The sequence below is a fragment of the Pteropus alecto genome, unplaced genomic scaffold, assembly GCF_000325575.1.
Source record: "Pteropus alecto unplaced genomic scaffold, ASM32557v1 scaffold79, whole genome shotgun sequence".
In the NCBI taxonomy this organism is placed as follows: Eukaryota; Metazoa; Chordata; class Mammalia; order Chiroptera; family Pteropodidae; genus Pteropus; species Pteropus alecto.
Window position 1 is genome coordinate 3,490,677 of NW_006494612.1, and position 19,291 is coordinate 3,509,967.

Consider the following 19,291-nt stretch of genomic DNA (forward strand, 5'->3'; position numbering starts at 1 on the left):
TCGTAGAGACAAACTTAAGTTCAAATCTTGACACTGCAATGTGCCAGTTGTGTAAACTTGGGCAATAAACTTACTTCTCCTTCCTTACCACAAAACAGAGAACAGTGCCCAAGACTGAGATTTTGAGAATTAAATGAGGTGGCATTTAACAGCATTCAGGACCTTAGCTTTCTTAACAGGCATAATTATGGAACTTATCTCATGGGGCTTTTGAGAGGATTACAAGAGATGACCCCAGTACAGCTCTTAGCAGTGTGTGCCTGGCACATGGTACATACTCAACGAATGTTAGGTGCCATTATAAGGAACACGTAATAAATGTCATTCTTTTCCTGCCTCTGGCCTGGGGGTATTAGATTTATCTGGAAGCTCCCTTAAAGAGTTCATTGCATCTCACTACTCTTATGACCATGGTAACGAATTTGGTGTGGCGTTATCTCTGAGAACTAGATTTTATAAGTAAGCTCACATGTGTTGAAATTCTCTGTGAATTTTCTTTTTGGTAGAAAACAGAGATACTTACAGCCAGAAGGGGCTTAAAGAATCTAGCCTTCCTCCAAGTCTTGCTTAAACTTCCTCATGGATTTATTTAGTGTTTGGGGCTCCAGCCCTTGACCAGCCCTAATGTGCACAAGGCTTAGAGCACACAAGTGTCAGGACTCATAAGTGACCAACACTCACTGAAGGAAAAGTGTTCCAATCACAAGCCACAACTTATTTTATGTATTGTGACACTTGGGTAAAAAAAAAAGTTAATGATTTATAATTAGTCCAAGAGAAGAAAGAGGGTAAGAAAAAACATGCATCCTTTTGTTATCAGTTAATATGTTAACTTCAAGGAACCAAATCCCATTGAATCCAAAGGGCAAAGAGTGAAAGGAAGCTCTGTAAGCTTGACGGCAGGGAGGGTCTGGCCACGGACCAGTAAAGGTAAAAGGTGAAATTCACCTCCCACTCTGTGACCAGGAAGCCACAATACATAAAGCTGTGGTGTAGAAAGGGGCTAGTATTTATTTGTTGGCTTCTCAGTCATTCAGCTGTGACAAAATGAAATCCTGTGAGCTGTAGCCCTGACACCCAGTGTGGAAGCTTGAGAGGCTGAGATGCCACTGAGCATTCATGTCCTCCCCTGGGAACAGGTGAGGAGGCCGTATAAACAAACCATGACATGTTCTGAGAGACCTCTGCTCTAAGAAAATAAGATGTTATGAGACGTATTTTTTCTATTTTTATAACATTTTATATAACTCATAAAACAGTGCTTGTATAAAAATTCACACAAAGTTGCTAGAGAGCATACAATTTCCAAAAATGTCCTGGGTTTTTGTTACATTCAGTTTCTAAGGATGCACTCAAACCAATGGTAAAATGCAGACATTATGTGATATTTCATTATCTTTGGTAAAACTATTCTCATTATTTTGTCTCCTCACAGTATTAACTCTGATATCCACTTTGTGCAGGGTTTGCTATCACTAGGATGTCAGAAAAACATTAAGGCTGGATCTACACGAGGCAAGTATTTCCAAATGGCAGTAATAGCCGCTTGGCCCCGCCCCCACTCATACTGTCTATCTAAACAGGCAGGGTGAGAGCTCACTGATCTCCAATCAGGGGTCTCGAGACCCCCTCTCAAACAAGCAAGAAGCAAAAATATGGGGGGAAAAGGTGGAAACTAAGGCCATCTCTACAGGAACCCCAGTGGCCATGCTGTGGTGTGGTCACGTCGGTGACTCTTACCATTTAAACAGCTAATCCATTCACCACTAAGTAGATCCCATTGGTTGGTTGATGATTGCTGTTGGGTGGTACCCCCTCCCCAACATAAAAGAAGTTCAGGGCCAACAATGAATGGGGAGGGGCACACTAACACCCGTGACACTAGACACGACTTTATTCCCTGTCAAACGTTTGTTGTCATGTAGATACAGCCAAAGTGAACTGAAGCAGGATTAGAACACAGTACATTCATGACTATCTTCATACATTCTTTTAAAACAACACAGAAAATAAGGGACACTACCACCTATTGTGACTTGCTATTTTACTTAACATCAGAATGTGTCTGTGCTAATTCTTTAGTCCTCCAGATACAAAAAAAAAAAAAAAGGAATCAAAACCAAACAAATAAAAACCAAAGAATTTAGATGGAGAGGAGGGATTTGCCAACTGATTATATGGAAAAACATAAAATTTTCAAACGAGTTTTTTGTACTTCTATTGCTACATGTAAAACACTGCTCCTGGAGCCCACCTGTATGGCTGGAGAACTGAGGACACCATACAGACAGGCACAGGACCTGCAGACGTTTCCTGATGAGACAGTCCAGAGGGACAGGAAACAGCTCCCAGAGTGTGTCCATCTCTCTTCATTGAAAGGGACTCTAAGATGTGGGGGGAAGCAGCCCTACACAGAAAAGGTATTTAGGAAACCACCGAAAATACGGTTTCCAAAAACTGAACATGCTCTAGGTTATAGACACATTGCATTCCTAGAACCTGTTAACTCCTGTTAATTTCTTTAATGTGGGTAGATTGGATTTTTAAAATTAATAAATGATTGTGCTTCTGAAGCTGCAGGGTCTCATTCCACCCTCTAGAAAGTAGGACAATTTTCACATGGCTTGGAATCCTCTTGGATACATCCTAGAGACCAGGACAAATTCCATGGCACCCACCAACCAGTAGGGCTGGCAGGAGAGTGCCTCTGCCATCTTTGGGTAGGGCGTGTGTGCGCGTGTGAGTTTGTGTGTGTGCGTGTGTGCATGCATTTGTGTGTTGGAGAGACTAAGGCATAGAGAAAGGCCCAGTTTGCGGGGAGGGGGGAGAGTGAGCCTCCTGGCTGCTCCAGCCCCTTTTCCTGCCCAGGCACTAAGAGGGTGAACTTGTTATATTCACATAGGTCCCCTTCATCTCACTTTAGTTTTTTAATAAGAAATGTGTGTGCACGTGTGGGTGCGTGAGAGTCATTAAGTCACTGTGCATTTCAAAAAATTCAATAATTTAGCTCTGCAGTTTCAACAGAAATAATCTGTAAATGACATTTAAAAGCAAATTTACTAAAGTTAAATCAGCAAGTTTACATTGCTTAAAATCCTGTCACATATATATATAAAACCTGCTGGGTGCAGGCAAAATTATGTCATACAACCACTGGAACTGAAGTCCGTATCAGCTGTATAAAGATAATTAATTCACAGATTGTTTCTATTATTTCTGCATTTTAAGGTAGCAAAATATTAAGCCACGTGGGTTTTATGACTACCCTGTGTGATTCATTCAATTTCCAGGTTTCTAGTATGATGCACTCAGTTTGAGTTAGACTGTTTCCTTTCCCTCTTAGGCATTTGGCCCCCCAAGTCAGGTAGGTGAACGTGTTTTTAAGGACTTTAACTGCTGGAGAATTTCCAGGTTGGAACTCCAGGAGAACACGCCACTGGCCTGAAGCAGTGTGACTTTCTCAACCAGTGGGGAGAGATGTCTCACCCTAAGGCCAAGGGAACAGCCAAATGTAGGACAGCAGGACCTTCTAGGGGGGTTAAAGGGAAAGCTCTGAGAGGACCCGGGGAAGGGACATGGGAGCCCCATTTGAGATGACCTGTGTCCTTCCAATACCAGGGATCCTCCAGAGGCCTGAGGGTCTGGGCCCGCCCTGAGGAACAAAGATGTATACTGACCGGAGGAACTAACACTGAGGTGTGGTGAAGTTACCATACAGCTCCCAGAACCCGGGTTTTGTACAAATACACACAAAGTAAACAGTTCTTAGTGAGCCCAAAGGGGCCTGTCCTTAAATCAAACATGAAGCCAATTATCGACACACACTGTTTTCCAAGGAAACATGTCTGCCCCTCCAACCAGCATCCTCATGCGAAGATGGGAGAGGGCAGTGGAAGGACACAGCTCAAAAGACACTGTGAACGTGTTTCCACGTCTATCTACATTCATGTCATCATCGTCATCATCATCATCATCAATCATCATCATCATCATCCAGTGTTCTTGTCTACAAAGAGTGAGCACGACAGTCTATCGACGCAGCAACGGAGAACAGGCCAGGCCAGTGAGTAAGCCCCTTCCTCAGCACTACAGTGGAAGAGAGAATGTGACCATGGTCACGAAAGATGTCACACTACTGCACCCCCTCTACTGCCATCCAAGGGGCATCTTGACTCTTCCAATTAGATGTAAAAGACAAGGTCAGTAAAATGGGTCTCTATGCCACCTGAAGCTAATATTAGCCATCATGCATGAACATGGCACTTCTAAAAATTTCATAAATCTGAAGCCATCTTAAAAAGAAATCCCAGCAACTGAAGTCATCTCACAGTACTTCACCTCAAATATTTAAAAGACTTTTTTCCTAAGTAAAATGGGCCCCAAAGAGCCCAGTGATCTTTTAAAAAAGGGTTTCTTTTTAATTTAAAAAAATTTGATAAAAATGTTAGATGTAAAATGTGGGAAGAGGAACAAGAGTCGTTGAAATCTAGGGAAAGGGGAGGACACAGCCAAGGAGAGACAACCCCTCCTCCTGAGTCCTCTCTGCTCTCACAGCTCAGCCCTCCCCAAACTGGCTGCACCACTGGGGAACTCAGGACAAAAGTCACAAGTAGGAGAGACCAAATGCAAGGCTTCTTTCTTGTGGTTGAGTGGGTGTTTACGTGTGCAAAAGTAGTAAGCCACTCCCCACTGACATAAGGTGCGTGTCTGTGGATACCATAACACGTGCTCCAAAAGGCTCAGGCCCCAGGCTGCCCATCACTTCTCTACTTTTTTTGCTTTCTTCAAGATGTCGCATTTTTTCCTGTTGGGGCGGCGGCACCGTTCGTCGATGCTGGGGATACATTCGTAGTGCCACACCTCCTCCATCTTCTCCACGGGGTAGACGGCCTCCACATAGTGGCGGATGAGCCGGAGCCGCGTGGGGTCCAGCTGCTTCTTGTTGCAGGCCCCGGAGTGGTTGTACTGCAGCCGCAGGTTCTCGGCCGTGAAGAGTTCGGGAAAGAGCCTGACGAGCAGCCGGGCGGCGAAGTTGCCCACCGAGAGGCTCTGCTGCACGATCTCGCGCACCTCCTTGTCTGACAGCAGGTACGGCGAAGGCACCGGGAAGTCGGGCGAGGGGACCACCAGCTCGTCCAGAGGGATCTTGCAGAAGTCCTTGCTGCTTCTTTCGGGGGGCAGCGGAGGCCCCTCAAATTCCTCTCGGAACCTCTCCGGGTTGATTGCATAGCTTGCCAGGTCTCTGCATTCAGGGCCCGGCACATGGACTTTGCGCTGCTGCTGGTAGGAGCGCCTCTGCTCCGTGTCCCGGCGCCGGCAGCGCTCGTCCAGTTTGCCCACAAACTCCAGCGTCCAGACGCGGTCGTTCTTGGCCCGTGGGTAGAGCAGCTGCACGTAGTGGCGAATGAGCTTGATGCGGGACGGGTCCAGCTGCTTCTTGCCTAGGGAGCCGCTGCAATTGTACTGCTTGCGCAGGTTCTCATGGGTGAAGAGCTCGGGGAAGAGATGCACAAGCAGGCGCGAGGCGAAGTTGCCGATGGACAGGCTGCTCTCGTAGATGCTGCGCAGCTGCTCTTTGCTGAGCAGGCAGTCGGCACCCGGCACCTCGAAGTCAGGCTGCGGGATCTCCAGCTTGTCAAAGTCGATGGGCACCAGCCAGATCTTCTTGGACCGCCGGCCCGGCCGCTCGCCCTCAAAGCTGTCCTCCACCTTGACCACGGAGATGTCGTCTGGCAGGCTGGAGGAGTCGTAGCAGTCGTCCCGCGGGGGCTCACCCTCGCTGCCCCCGTCCAGACCCAGGCCCTCGAGCTCCTCGTTGATGCGCTGGGCACACTGCTGCAGCCAGGCCTCCTCTTCCTGCATGTCAGGGAAGTAGATCTCTGTGTAGTTGCGGATGATCTGCAGCCTCTGTGGGTCCAGCTCCTGCTTGCCGCCATCCCCGTAGCAGCTGTACTGCTCACCCAGCTTCCGGTGGTCAAAGAGCTCCGGGAAGAGACGGTGCAGGAGGAAGACGGCAAACTCACCCGGAGACGAGGCTTCGTCCAGGAACTCGGTGAGGTCCTGTGTGTCCACTACGTGGTCTGAGGCGATGGTGCTGCTCCGGTCCAGAGACAGGGCCTCCTCCTGGTCTTTGTTGTCCAGGAAGTGGCCAGGGTCCACCTGCTCTGTCTCAAAGAAGCTGGCAACCTGGCCCCCAGGCTGGCTGTCCTCCATTTCCCTCTGGGCCCAGAAGCGGCTGAAGAAGTCGTTCAGCTGGGGCAGGCACTCGGCCTGCCACACGGCCGTGTCCTTCACCGAGGGGTAGTAGACCTCCACGTAGTTGCGGATGAGCTGCAGGTGCAGTGACTCCAGCTTCCGCTTGGCCGCAAAGCCGCAGGCACTGCAGCCACGGGAGAAGTCCACGTCGCTGAAGAGCTCGGGGAAGAGCTGCACCAGCAGGCGGCAGGCCAGGTCCCCACCGGACAGGCTCTGGTCCACGATCTGCTTGAGCTCGGCCGCCGTGAGCTGGTACTCCGGAGGCGGCTGGAACTTGGCCACCATCTCTGTGGGGCTCACCTGCTTCTTGATGCGGCTCACCTCCAGAGACAGCAGGTCCACCTTACTGTGCAGCTGGGACATGTTGGAGGACAGCGTGTTGAGCATGTAGAACATCTTCTGGATCAGAAAGTAGATGTTAGGGTCGCCGTCAGTGGCTGGGGCCGCACTGCCACAATCTCGCTTCTGTGGCTCATTCAGGAGCCTCAGCGGTGAGGGGCTGTTGCTGGGGTTTGCCTTCTCCAAGAGCTCGTATGTGCTGAGCACATCCCCAGCGGGAGGGTTCTTCTTCTCCATGATCTTGTGTGAGATGCCATAAAGAGGCTTCTTGTAGGAGGGGGTGGTCACATCATTGCAAGGCTCTTCCTCTCCTGACCACACAGAGACCAAGTTCTTGCCCTTGCCAGCCTGCTCTCCATTGCCCTGGCAGGGCGAGCTGTTCTCCCGGTTCCTCATGCCTGCTAGGAGCGCCTGGAAAACAAAAAGTGTGTTAGAGGAGTGTTATGATTTACACTAGACACAGGTCTGTGTCACACACACAGAGGGGCCAAGGCCAATCACAAGAGCATGTGAGGAACTGCTTCCTATGCCCCGGAGTCACTCTACACATCCAGAACACATCATGAATACAAACCTGCATCCTAGTGCCAAACCTGCTTGCTCTCACTGCTTCCTGAGAGGCTTAGGCTAGACCTGAAGGCTTCGAAACCCTTCAGGTAACTAGCGCTGGACTTCCTGCCCACAGGGCCCAACAGGAAACAGAGCACAGATGCTGGCAAGGCCTGGTGAGAACTCGGACAGGGATGGGAGAGACCATGAGAATGTGAGGAGCTCCTGCAGAGGCCCATGGCAGGTCACCTTACTGGTCTAGGCCTTAGCAGCTCTCCGATGGGGATGATGACTCCTGCCTATGGCAGCTCCAGAATGCAGCAGCATGTCTTCCAGTCTGCAGCCTCTAGTAGAACAGGGGTCCCCACGTGGGACAGCTGAGATGCACAGTGGTGGGCATAGAAGAACGGGGTCTAGACAGCAGCAATGTGCTGCCAACGCTTCCACTGCCTAGAATCATGTCTTACCTAGGACAGGGCCCACCCACCTGTGAGATTCCATGAAGAGATGGGGCTTCCCAGATTTCTAAGTCTTGGTCTCCTTGTTGGTCCAGCAGCCCTTCTCAACCAGAATTCCAGGAGAGAAGTAAGCCCTCCTGTCTTAAGGCACCCACTGTATGTAATGAATTAATGTGTCTCCTGTGCATCTAGAAGGGTACTTGCTACGTATTTATCCATGCTTGCTCAACAGAGAGGTCTGTGAGAGAATTAAATCCTACCAAAAATAATTTGAGGGACGGATTCTTTGACTCACCCAAGGATGGTACGCTCTGTAGGTCCACTGTTGCTGGACTCCCAGGGAAGCTCAAGATACCCTTTAACGGCCCCAAAGCTTGACTCCAAGCTCCACGATGGGACAGCAATAATCCTGACCATTGGGAACCCAGAATTCTCATTGCTTTCATCACTAGTTTTCCCTATTGCCAGGCCCTGGACAGTTTAAGAGGCTTATTTACATATAGACAGACAGGTAGGTGACTTTCCACAGAAGTTCAAAGGTGAGTTCAGTGGAGAAAGGATAATCTTTTCCACCAATGATGCTGGTTCATCCTACCACATCCCATAGACAAAAATGCACGCAAAATGGATTGTGGACCTAAATATAAAACCTAACTTAAAATTCTAACACTACTAGAAAAAAACAAACGAAATCCTTTGTGACCTTGGTTTAGACAAATATTTCTTAGACATAACACTACAAGCATGAAACATAAGAGAACCAATTGATAAACTGGAATTGGACTTCACCAAAATTAAAAACTTCTGCTCTTTGAAAGACACTGTTAAAACAATTTTAAACCAGCCCAGACTGGAAAAATAGCAGCAAAGCATTAATAAAGAACTTGAACCCAGAATACTTAAAGAACTCTTAAACACAAGAATATACAACCTAATTATTTCAAAAGCCACCACAAAGAAGATATATAAATGGCAAATAATCACATAAAAAGATGCTTATTAATAACATACAAATTAAAATCACAATGAGATTTGATTATATCACTCCTACTACAATGGGTACAATAAAAAAGATATAAAATATCGAATGTTGAAGATCACGTGAAGGAACTAGAATTCTCATACACTGCTGGTGGGGATATAAAATAGTATAACCACTTAGATTTGGTACTTTCTAAAAAGGTTAAACATACATAAACCATATGATTCCTAGGTATTTACTTACCAAACAAAATCAAACCACAGAATCACATAAAGACTTCTAAGCAAATGTTCATGGCAGCCCTATTTGTAAATAGCCCATAACCAGAAATAACCCAAATTTTTATTAACAATAGATAAACAAGTCGTTACAGTCGTAGAGTGAAATACCACTCAGAAATAGAACTGATACCCATGGTATTCATGATGAATCTCAAAGTAATTTTGCTGAAAGAAGTCAGACAAACAAGAGACCAGACTGTATGATTCCATTCACATAAATTCTAGAAACTGCAAACTTATCTATAGTGACAGAAAGCAGATTAGTTATTACCTGGGGGTGCAGGAGGAGTGCATAGAGGCATAAGGAAATGTTAGTGGTAGTGGGTGATGGATATGTTTATTATCTTGATCATAGTGATGGCTTCATAGATATACACAAATTGAAATTTATCAAATGGTACACTTTAAATATGTGCCATTCATTGTATTTCAGTCCTAACTTCATAAAACTGTTTTTGACAAATGTTGAAATTGACCCAAAACTCATGAGAATATATTTTTGAGAGTTTAATTAAGCAGAAGAGCTATCTGGTGAGCCCCGGTGGGAGGGTGGGAGGCAGAGTTGAAGCACAAAGCGTTTGCTTCCATTGACATGAGTGTGCCCCGGGCAACTGCAGAATGGACAAAAATAAAATGCACCCTTAAGATGCTTCTACACCTGGGAAAAATTTGGTTGGCGTAGCCTGGCCAGGCTCAGTGCTTCTGGAACTCGAATATACATATGAATCACTTGGGGTCTTATGAGAATGCAGATTCTGATCCCTGAGTCTGCATTTCTAACAAGTTCCTGGGTACTGTTGGTCTTCTCTGAGTCACCAGAGCATGGAAGAGTGTCACTTTCAGTTTATCGCATCCAGGCAGATTCAATGTCATTTGTAAGCCTTCATTTAACTAGTGCCAGTACATGAGGTGTTTTTCTCTTGTAGGGCAAAGAGACAATCTCAAGAGGCTAGATATACAATGGCAGCTGAGCAACACAGCGCCAAGAATAAGTAGGCCCAGGGTAAAAACAGACCAGGAGGCCACATAAACATAAAACTTTGACCCTCCTGAACCTCTCATTTGTTACGTTTCATTTGAATTAATGAATTACTTCCTGGACCCTCTCTTTTAGATAATAGAATAATGCGACTCAGATTAGAGAAAGGTTAATTTTTCTCTTAAATCTACTTTCTCAGGGTTTGTCTAAGATGATGAAGGGTCAGAGGACCTGCCCCTCAAAAAAACAATACACACTTCCCATGAGCACAAGACCAGGGACATTTTGGGGTGGAGGGAGCCTGCTATCTGCTCCACTCCCTCTTGGGGTCCCCTTCTTACCAAGCTGTCCCTGTCTTCATCCTACTGCATGATAGTTACATGACGGGACCATGTCATTCCTGAGTCTATCTTCAGTGCCTACCAAAGTCTCTGGGACACAGAAAGGCTCAATGAATGTTAGTCAACAACACGTGTGGGTGTTTAAAGCGAGGCAGGGGATTCTACCACTCTTAAAAACATGCTTTAAGAAAGAGGAGCTGTTCAGATAGGCTATTCGCTTCATGAATAGCATGACTGGAGAGGAAAGGAGTGGGTAAGAGCTCAGCTCGACCATCAGGTTTGTTCTTTATGTGACCTTGGCCATATTACATGACCTTTCATGTCTCAGCTTCCTGTGTGTAACTCGGGGATAAATAATGGTACCTCACAGGGGTTGTAAGGACTTAATGAGATAATGTACATAAAGCGCTGAGCCCATGTCTGATCACAGTTAAGTATTTAATATTTGTTATTACAATATGATTATTATTAAACAATGTTATTTCCAAGCCAGAGCAGTGGTAATACTACATGCCTTTTATAAAATTATTTGTAATGGTTACTCTGGACCAGTAAACAAGAGGAGGACTTTCCTACAGCATTGGCAGCAGGGTAAGTCACTCATAATAGGTATGTCTTAGAGGTCTGTTTGCCATAAAGGCTGGGAGCAGAGGAAAAGTACAAGACAACGGAGCTAAAGGTGGGGTTTTAAGCTCTTTACAAGTTCTTTTGTTTCACTATCTGGCAGAAAGCAGAGGAGAAGGAAGGAAGGAAGGAACTGCTCCCCCCTCCCCCCACACACATACACAAATCAGAAACTTGGAGAGACAGATGGAGATAGTTGAAAATCTTTACCCTTAATGCAATATGTTTGGAACTGTGGGTCATGACTCATTGGTAAATGGTGAAATTGATTTGATGGATCATGACTAGCATAAGAAGAAAGAGGAAGAGGAGGAGGAAGTATGAAAGAAAAAAGACAAGAATGAAAAAGAAATAGAATAGGAAATACCAGAGTCCACTGCACATAGTAATTTAATAATTTCAGGAAAGTTTTGTTTCATTTCTGTGTATATCTACATATTTATATATAAATTCATATATTTGAGCTGCATTTCACTATAAGGTGTGTTTATGACTGTGGGTCACTGTTGAAAAGACTGCCAAAGAAAATTCAAAGTGCCTTACTTGCTAATTCCTAAAGACTGCAAATTAGATTTTTAGCAACTTATTCACCATTAAATTTTATTACACCAAAATAATGTGGTAGGTCCCATGGGCCATGAGATTATGAGGTTTTACCAATATAGAGAAATTTGAATTGGTAATGCCAATCATCAAAGAAATCATAACTGCATTAGGAGTGATTTTAGAAAAGGGACCCTTGCTTTACAATGAGTAATCCTACCAATATTTAAAAAAGTTCCAATGCAGAGAGATGACCAGAAACTCACCCGCCGTGCAGCATGGGTTCTAGACGGAGACCTGCCCCAGTCAATCCCCAGCACAGGAAGTAAGTACAGAAAAAAGTCTCTGGGTGAACTGCTTGAGGACCAACAACAAACAGAAGTCGTTTGACTCCCCCACATTGCCGCAGACGGCAGAAGGCCAGAGTACATGGGAACTGGAATTCCCCTCTATAACTCTCAATATTCAGCCTCATTAATAAAAATATTTCAGTTTCTATCAAGCATGTTAGAAACACTGCCATCAACAGAAACATTTCTGGCTAACCTGCTTGAATAAAAAAAAATTAAGTTAGAGTCCCAGTAGAGGGCAACATTCCTCACTCCCAGAGACCTTGGATACACAATTCAACACAAAACACAACACTAGCACCAAAAAGAAGGTTCTTAAATATCCCCGCACTGGTGTCCTGTCAGCTCAGTACTCCAATTAATTCCACAAATGTTGCCAAGGCAATGATGAGCTGGCTGTGTTTGCTGCTGCTGATATAAAATCTGCTCAGCTGTCTAGGAGTATCAAGAAATCTTTAAATCTGTGCTACTTGGCACTGGGTGTTTGGCTGACACCATTCCCAATTCTCCGAGGCTCATCTTCCAACCATATGGGAACTCTGCTGCATAGCTCAGGCTCTGCCATGCCAGCATCTATCCAAGGTTTGATCAGAGCATTTCATTCTGCCACCAGCACCCTTATACTCAAGAGGGAATGCCCAAATCTCTCGTTTGGAGAATTTGAATGAAAAGAGGCTGATGCTGGGTTATAAGTGAGGGGTTATAATAGACCACTTAGGGGAGATTTCACATGTCTGTCTGTGCCCACGGACATCCCAGAGACTGGGTCACCATGGATATGGTCGGAGGATTAAACACCGTCCTCAGGACCCCAAATCCAAAAGCAGTCACTGAATTCAGTTCATCGAATGATGAATAGCTAAATGGTGCTCAGAGTGTCAGCAAACTGGAACACCAAGAAAGCATTTGAGAAAGGGAGTTGAGAAACAATATAGCATCAAAGGCAGATGATGTGAAACACCTCCTAGGGGGCTGGAGCCACCGCCTCCTCCAAATAATGAAGGCAGGGGTGATGCTTAGCTTTTTCATTTTCAACAGAATTTTCTTATTCTTCATCATCAAGTGATCAGATCCAGTTAGCAATAAAGTATGGATGAGCTCTCTACCACACGGAGTCAGTGCCCAAGATCTGGCAGGCACTGTGCAAGGCCATGGGCACACAGGGAAGACACCATACAGTCTCTGCCCTCATGGCTTTTACCCTTTGGATCATCCCGATACTCAACAGTGTATGGTGAAGATGAAGAATGTGCTACCATTCCTGAAAAAATAAGAATCTGAAGAGATAAAGCAACTGTAATGGGAGAAGAAAAAGATAAAGATGCAAAATCTTATCTTTGAGGAAGGCAGGACCTCCTCAAAGGCTCCTCACAGCATCTTACAAATACTCCACAGCCCTTAGCACCAGCGTGGTATCTAAGTGCACAGTTCCAAATGGAGGAGGGCCCGGCACAGCTGACTTCAAGAACCTCATGAAAATGGGAATGGCCATAGTACCTATTTGCTATGGCTGCTGTGCAAACTATTACGACTCTCCACCTTGTACCACAGTAACTGACACTTAGGAGGTATTCAGTACATCTGCACCAAATGAACAAGATGGCATTTCCATGCTCCAACTAAAAAGAAACCACAATGCCATTTTAGGATTAAAAATAAACTTAGAACCACCCCGCCCCCAGGAGAACAAAGCTAACTTCTGCCTGTCATACAGCTCTCGAATACTTTCCCCACTTCCGTGCACAAAAAGATGATTACCAATAAAAGTGTTGGCTACTCACCTTCCACATCTGCTGTGTTTGGCTATAAAGGCTTTTCCAGAGCAGGCGCCAAATAGCCTTTATACAGCCTTTTGTTAGTTTTTTTTTTTGAGGGAGGTTTTTTCTTCTTCTTAGTGTTGTACCAAATATCACTCATAAATAAGTCTTCAGCACTGACACGAGTCTGAACCTTTAACATGAAGGCTATCACTCAGATCCCCCTTCCCTTGGTGTTGGGGGAAGACAGAAGGTGGTTTATGTTCTGACTTGAATGGTGTTTATAACAGCAGTGCTCAGGCCTGGGGTGTCCTAGAGGGCATCAGACACTTCCCTTGGTAATTCCATGCCATTTTTTTTTCTGACAAATGTGGAGGGAGGCAGCTGAATAGTGACCGCAAAGGGTGCAAGTTGGAGATGAAGGCTGAGGGCAGTAAGTAAACATTTCTGAAGGCTGACATGGGGCAGGCCCTGTGCTGGGCTCCTTACATGGGCATCTCAGTGATCCACACAGGAAACCGAGAAGGTGAGCAGTACCATCCCTCCTCACTGTGAAGGAACCTGAGAGTCTGAGAGGGCATGTGACTGGCTGAAGGTGCCATGGTGAACTCCCCCGTTATCTGACTCCAGTCTCAGCTCATTCTGGTATTTACTATTCCTATGAGCTGGATCAGAGAAGATGGGGTTCACTTGCCTGGACAGGGAGCAGAGAGCTGAGTGCCCCAATCATTCCTGACACCTCTCACCAAGCACAAGGCTGCCTCACTGGCATCCTGGCAGTTTATTTTAACTTAAATGCCTAAGTTTGCTTGTCTATCTGATGAAGATATTAATTCTCTCATCATTGGTTTCTCATATGGATTAAAAGAAATAAGGGATGGTGCTCTTTGTGAAGTAGGCACTCAATAACTGTCAACGCATTTCCTTTCTCTCTTTTTTGATTGTTGCTCGTTTTACCTTCCCGGTTCCTCCGGTCTCACCCTGTGATGAAAGCGCCTAAGAAAGCTGCATATTCTCCCCACCTCCACTTCCACCCCCGCCACCACATATGTAAGAAGGATCGGAGAAAATTCAGGGAGGGAAAGATAAAGAACTATTCAATCCGAATTAGGACTAGTACCATTTTGAAAAATCAACATATACCATAATTTCATAAAACTGATAGATTGTTCTGAAGTCCCCAAGATTCTGAAGCTATTGATTTACTGACACATCAACTTATCCAAACTTTAAAAGGAAATACTGCCTTGAAATCACATGATACCTTTCTACAGGGAGCTCGCAAATTTTAAAAGGATTATATTTATATACGTTTTTTTCTTTAAAGAACAGGAAGGGGTACAGGGATATCAACCTCACTTCATATACACTAAGGAAAATGAGCAAAGCTGAAAAACACCCAAAATAAAATCCAGGACTAAACATGTCTTTTTCTTTTCAAAATCTAATGGGTTAGAACTGTATCTAATTCACTGAAAAGTAAACATACATGACCAATTAGAATACATAAATTAGATTGGTCATATTAGAAATATTCAAATACATTTTGGTCCCCTCTTCTCTGCACGTCAGAATTCCTGGACGATGCCTGATGCTTCGGCAGATGAGGCAGGCTGCCTTGCCAGATCAAGAGGAGCACTCGACGCTATCGCATTGTTCACGTGATGTGTGGGCCATCCCTTCACCATGAAGCCGCAGCGGAGTTCTAGCCCAGTGCCAGACCTTTTCCGACTTACTTCACATACTGAAGGATTCAACTAAAACATAAATCATAAGAACCTTCTCCTTCTCTTTTTGCTCCCAAGAATATGAAGATACTACCTTCTCTATGATGCTGTGACAACAAAACTATATTGAATGAAGAGATAAATAGTGACACCATTTGTGCAATGAGGCACAGAGCCACCTTGGGCCATCCACAAAGGCCACAATCCGGGCTATGGTCAGAATTCCTTCTTGATGCAAGAGTTTGTTGTTTCTTATTGTGGCGAATTGTTTATTAAAAACAACCATACTAGTTCCCCCATCCTGTGTGAAAGCCTCTTGGAAATGTGACTTTGTTGCTCTTAACATCAGAGATAGAGTCTATTTTTCTACCCCTTGGGTCTAGGTTTGGCCATATGACTTGCTTTGACCATTGGGCCATTAGCAAATGTGACACAAACAGAGGCTTAAAAAGTGTTTGCACAGAGCTGGCCCTCTCTTGCTCCCAAGAACTCTTCCATGTCATGTGAACAAGCTTGGACTAGCCTCCTAGAGAGTGAGAAAGTACATAAAGGGAAACTGCAGTCATCTGCACCAGCCCAGGGAAGGCCCCACATCTGCGAGTGAGGTCATCTCAGACTAACTAGCCCTAACCATGTCAGGCCAAATCAGAAGAACCACCAGCTGGGTCATAAAACTGTGAATGAATAAAACAGTGGCTGTTTTAAGACGCTAATTTTTTTGTGTGGGGGGGTGGGGGAAGAGGACTGTCACACGGCAAAAGTGAATTAATACACTCAACTTTGTGTTCTACTTCTTGAACTCTGGCTTTACTTGCAAACTTGAAGCAGTTTATAGGATTGATCATAAGCATATGAAACAAGAAGAAAATAGTTTCGGGACTTCAGGAACAGTGCTTCTCAAACTTCTCAACACTTTCAGAGTAACCTCTAGGAATCTAACTCATAGAACCACTCACAGAGGGTCACGAGGTTTGTGCATATGGATGGTCCCTGCAGCACTATTTGTAATCATATAAAAGTGGGAAATATCTAAATAACAATCATTAAGGAAAAGGATAATAAATTATGATTTAAAGTAAACATAAGAAAAAGCGAAGTTAAATGTTTTTCAAAGAAGCTATTTAACTGACCATCTTGTAGCTTTCATTTACCACAGCAGGTATCTCAACAGTCAAGAATTTGAGATTTAATCTGTAGACACTACTTGCTGCACTAGAAACTGCCATTCACACACGTAACTTTCCCCAGAGTCACAAGGTATGCAGCAGGTGGCTGGTTAAGGCAGCCAGAATCAAGGGTGGGATATTTCTAATCAATCCTTTATAAAAAATGCTCATGTAGACATAAAAAAAAATTCAACTAACTTTCTGGGCATTACAGATTTTTAAAAATGTATTGTCCTGGTATTACTCATAATAATCAAAAAGTGGAAGCAACCCAAAGGTCCACCAACTGATAAATGGATCAACAAAATATGGTACGTTCAAACAATGGAACATTATCTGGCCATAAAAAGGAACGAAGTACTAATACATGTGACAGCATGGATGAACCTTGAAAACATTATGCTAAGTGCAAGAAACCAGATACAAAAGGCCATATAATCTATAGTTCTAACTGTAAGAAATGTTCAGAATGGGCAAATTCAGAGACAGAAAGTAGATTAGTGATTGCCAGGAGCTAAAGGAGGGGGAAATGGGGAGTGACTGCTAATGAGTACAGGATTTCTGTGGGGTGATAAAAATGTTCTAAAATCTATTGTGATGATTGCACAACTCTGAATATATGAAAACCACTGAATTATATAATTTAAATCGGTGAATTGTATAGTCCATGAATTATATGTCAATAAAGCCATTGGAAAGGGAAAAAAAAAACCCAAATAAATAAATAAGGGTACACTCAATGTTCCATGATGTGGAATGCAGGTCAGTCCTCACTATAATGTAATATAAACGTGTATATCTATACCCTGGTGAAAATCTTAACTTTGTCATTTTGCTAATTAAAGGGCAGTTTTTACTTACTGAAGACTCACTAAGTCTCTAAAATCCACAAATTCTCAATGTATTTGAATAGGTCCTAGCGTCTAAAAGGGGAGAATTAAAACAAACCAATAATAACCCAAAGAGTCTCAGGCTGATATGCCATGGTATCCTGGCTAATGATAATAAGCCTTGAATGTGGGGGGCTCTTTTAAACAGACATGCATAAGTTGAAATGCCTATCTGGGTCCTTGAGAGAAAGAGGGAGAATGGGAGTAGGGATGGTCTAAGAGTTTAATATGTAATCTGCTGGTCCACGGGGAGGCTCACTGCAGAGGCATTCTAGGCCAGATAGCTCATCTCCCAAAACCACTCCTCTCTCCTCAGTCTTCACTGTTTTGCATACATGTCTTATCACCCATATGGAAAACAGGCTGCTAGAGGGGGTCACCACATCAGTTCCAGAATTTAGCACAGTTCAATATAACCAGAAGGTAACTAAGGAATAAATCAAACTCATAAAATAGATAACTTAGGGGTGACAGGTATGATATAAAATTTTCCACCTTACAAAAAGATTCACTGAAGTGTTTCTTTAGTAAACGAGCTTCCCTAATCAACATAAAAGACGATCCTCCACTTTTCCAGGAGTCTATGTTGTGTGTACTACGTAAAATATAGGTTTGCTGTCAACAAGTGCTTGCTTTCCCCATAGAGCAGATGCTTGTGAAGACTCCCCTTGCCCCATAATGAATCCAGACATAGACAAGATACCAGTTAAGGACACTCTCTAGATACTCAAGTCAGAGAGGAGACAGCTGAAATGAAAGCTTTCTCATCCCCAGAGGCTTAGGAGTTTCCCAGATCCCCATGAGCAGAGATTCAGTGTCCCATCAGAGGGTTAGAGCCCAAGCAGGCACTGAAGGGGCTGGGCCCTCACCTCGGGAATCAGCCGCCGCCTCTTCACGTTGGGGACAGAGTCTGGCTGGCCCTCACCGCCAGCTGGCTGCTTTCGCTTGCTGCAGTCCTGGAGGGCCGTGAAGACGCTGTCCAGAGGGTGCTTCTCCGAAGACCTGGAATTCACTGAGCAGTCCAGGGCAGCATCTTCAGCTTCTGTCTCCACCTTCACAGTGTTATTTTTTAGAACTGTGGCAGAGAAGAGATAGGGCTCAGTGGGCCACTCAAAGATCCTCCGGGTTTCCCGAGGACAGGTTGTTTGTGGACCGCCCTTTGACACTACCACTCAGATAATAAAATCTAGTCACAATAAAACTGTGCCTTCCAAGCAAGCAATTTTTATCTTACTACACTAGTGCGATACAATAAAACCATGTTCCAAGAACATTTTGTTCAAAACTTGTTGGAGGAGGGGGGAAGAAGACGGGGAGAGAAACAAATACTATCTTTTTAATGATGCTTTCAAAAAAGTAACTCTGGGAAGATAGTAAGATACTTATAACAGGTGTGTGGGTGGAGGGGGATGGGAACCAGGGATGCGAGACTTTTCCTTGATTTTTCATTTTGTATCTTTTTATATTTTTGAATGTATGACCCAATAAAAATATTTTTTAATTAAGGTTTTTTTTTACCTTCTTCATCTTCACTGAATTCAGCTGAGTTCATCTTCTATTCCACTAAATGAAAAGACAAAGACAAAGTCTGACTTTACTGCTTGATTTATTTAGTTTTCCCTACCCATGAGAAATTCCCTTTCCCTCCCAACCCTGGCTGAGTAATAGAAGGTTAAGCCAACACTGCTCTGCAACATCACAGAAAATCGTACCCTCTAATTCTTGTTTGCACTGCTCAAAGCAGCCAGGCCTTTTGTGCACCTGCTGGGAGTGCTTCTCCAAGACTTTATGTGGCCAGAATGTGTCTTAAAGCTTCAACCAAGAGCCACTTGCAGAGCAGGGAGAACTTTATTTGAGAAGATAATCAAGTCTTTTGTAAAGCGCCATTGGTTGATTGATCTGTTAGCCCCTGCTTTATAAATTCCAGCCACAAAAATGGAAAGGCTGACCAAGGACAGAAGCTGTGGATCTTGTGGACCTGAGCTGAGGTCTCAGGACTCCAGGTGCTCCGACGAGACCTGTGCTTTCCATGATGGAAGCCATAGTCACG

The 19,291-nt window shown here is 44.5% G+C and overlaps 1 protein-coding gene across 1 annotated transcript; it reads right to left on the bottom strand.

Annotated features, from left to right (window-relative positions):
- Positions 1 to 1,217: 1,217 nt before the first annotated feature.
- On the bottom strand, positions 1,218 to 18,870 carry BEND3 (BEN domain containing 3). Its single transcript, XM_006926047.3, has 3 exons — positions 18,760 to 18,870; positions 18,111 to 18,316; positions 1,218 to 7,005 (listed from the first exon to the last, which is right to left on the bottom strand). The coding sequence occupies exons 1-3, from the start codon at positions 18,791 to 18,793 to the stop codon at positions 4,759 to 4,761; spliced, it is 2,487 nt and encodes an 828-aa protein (XP_006926109.1). The 5' UTR covers positions 18,794 to 18,870; the 3' UTR covers positions 1,218 to 4,758.
- Between the last annotated feature and the right edge of the window lie 421 nt (positions 18,871 to 19,291).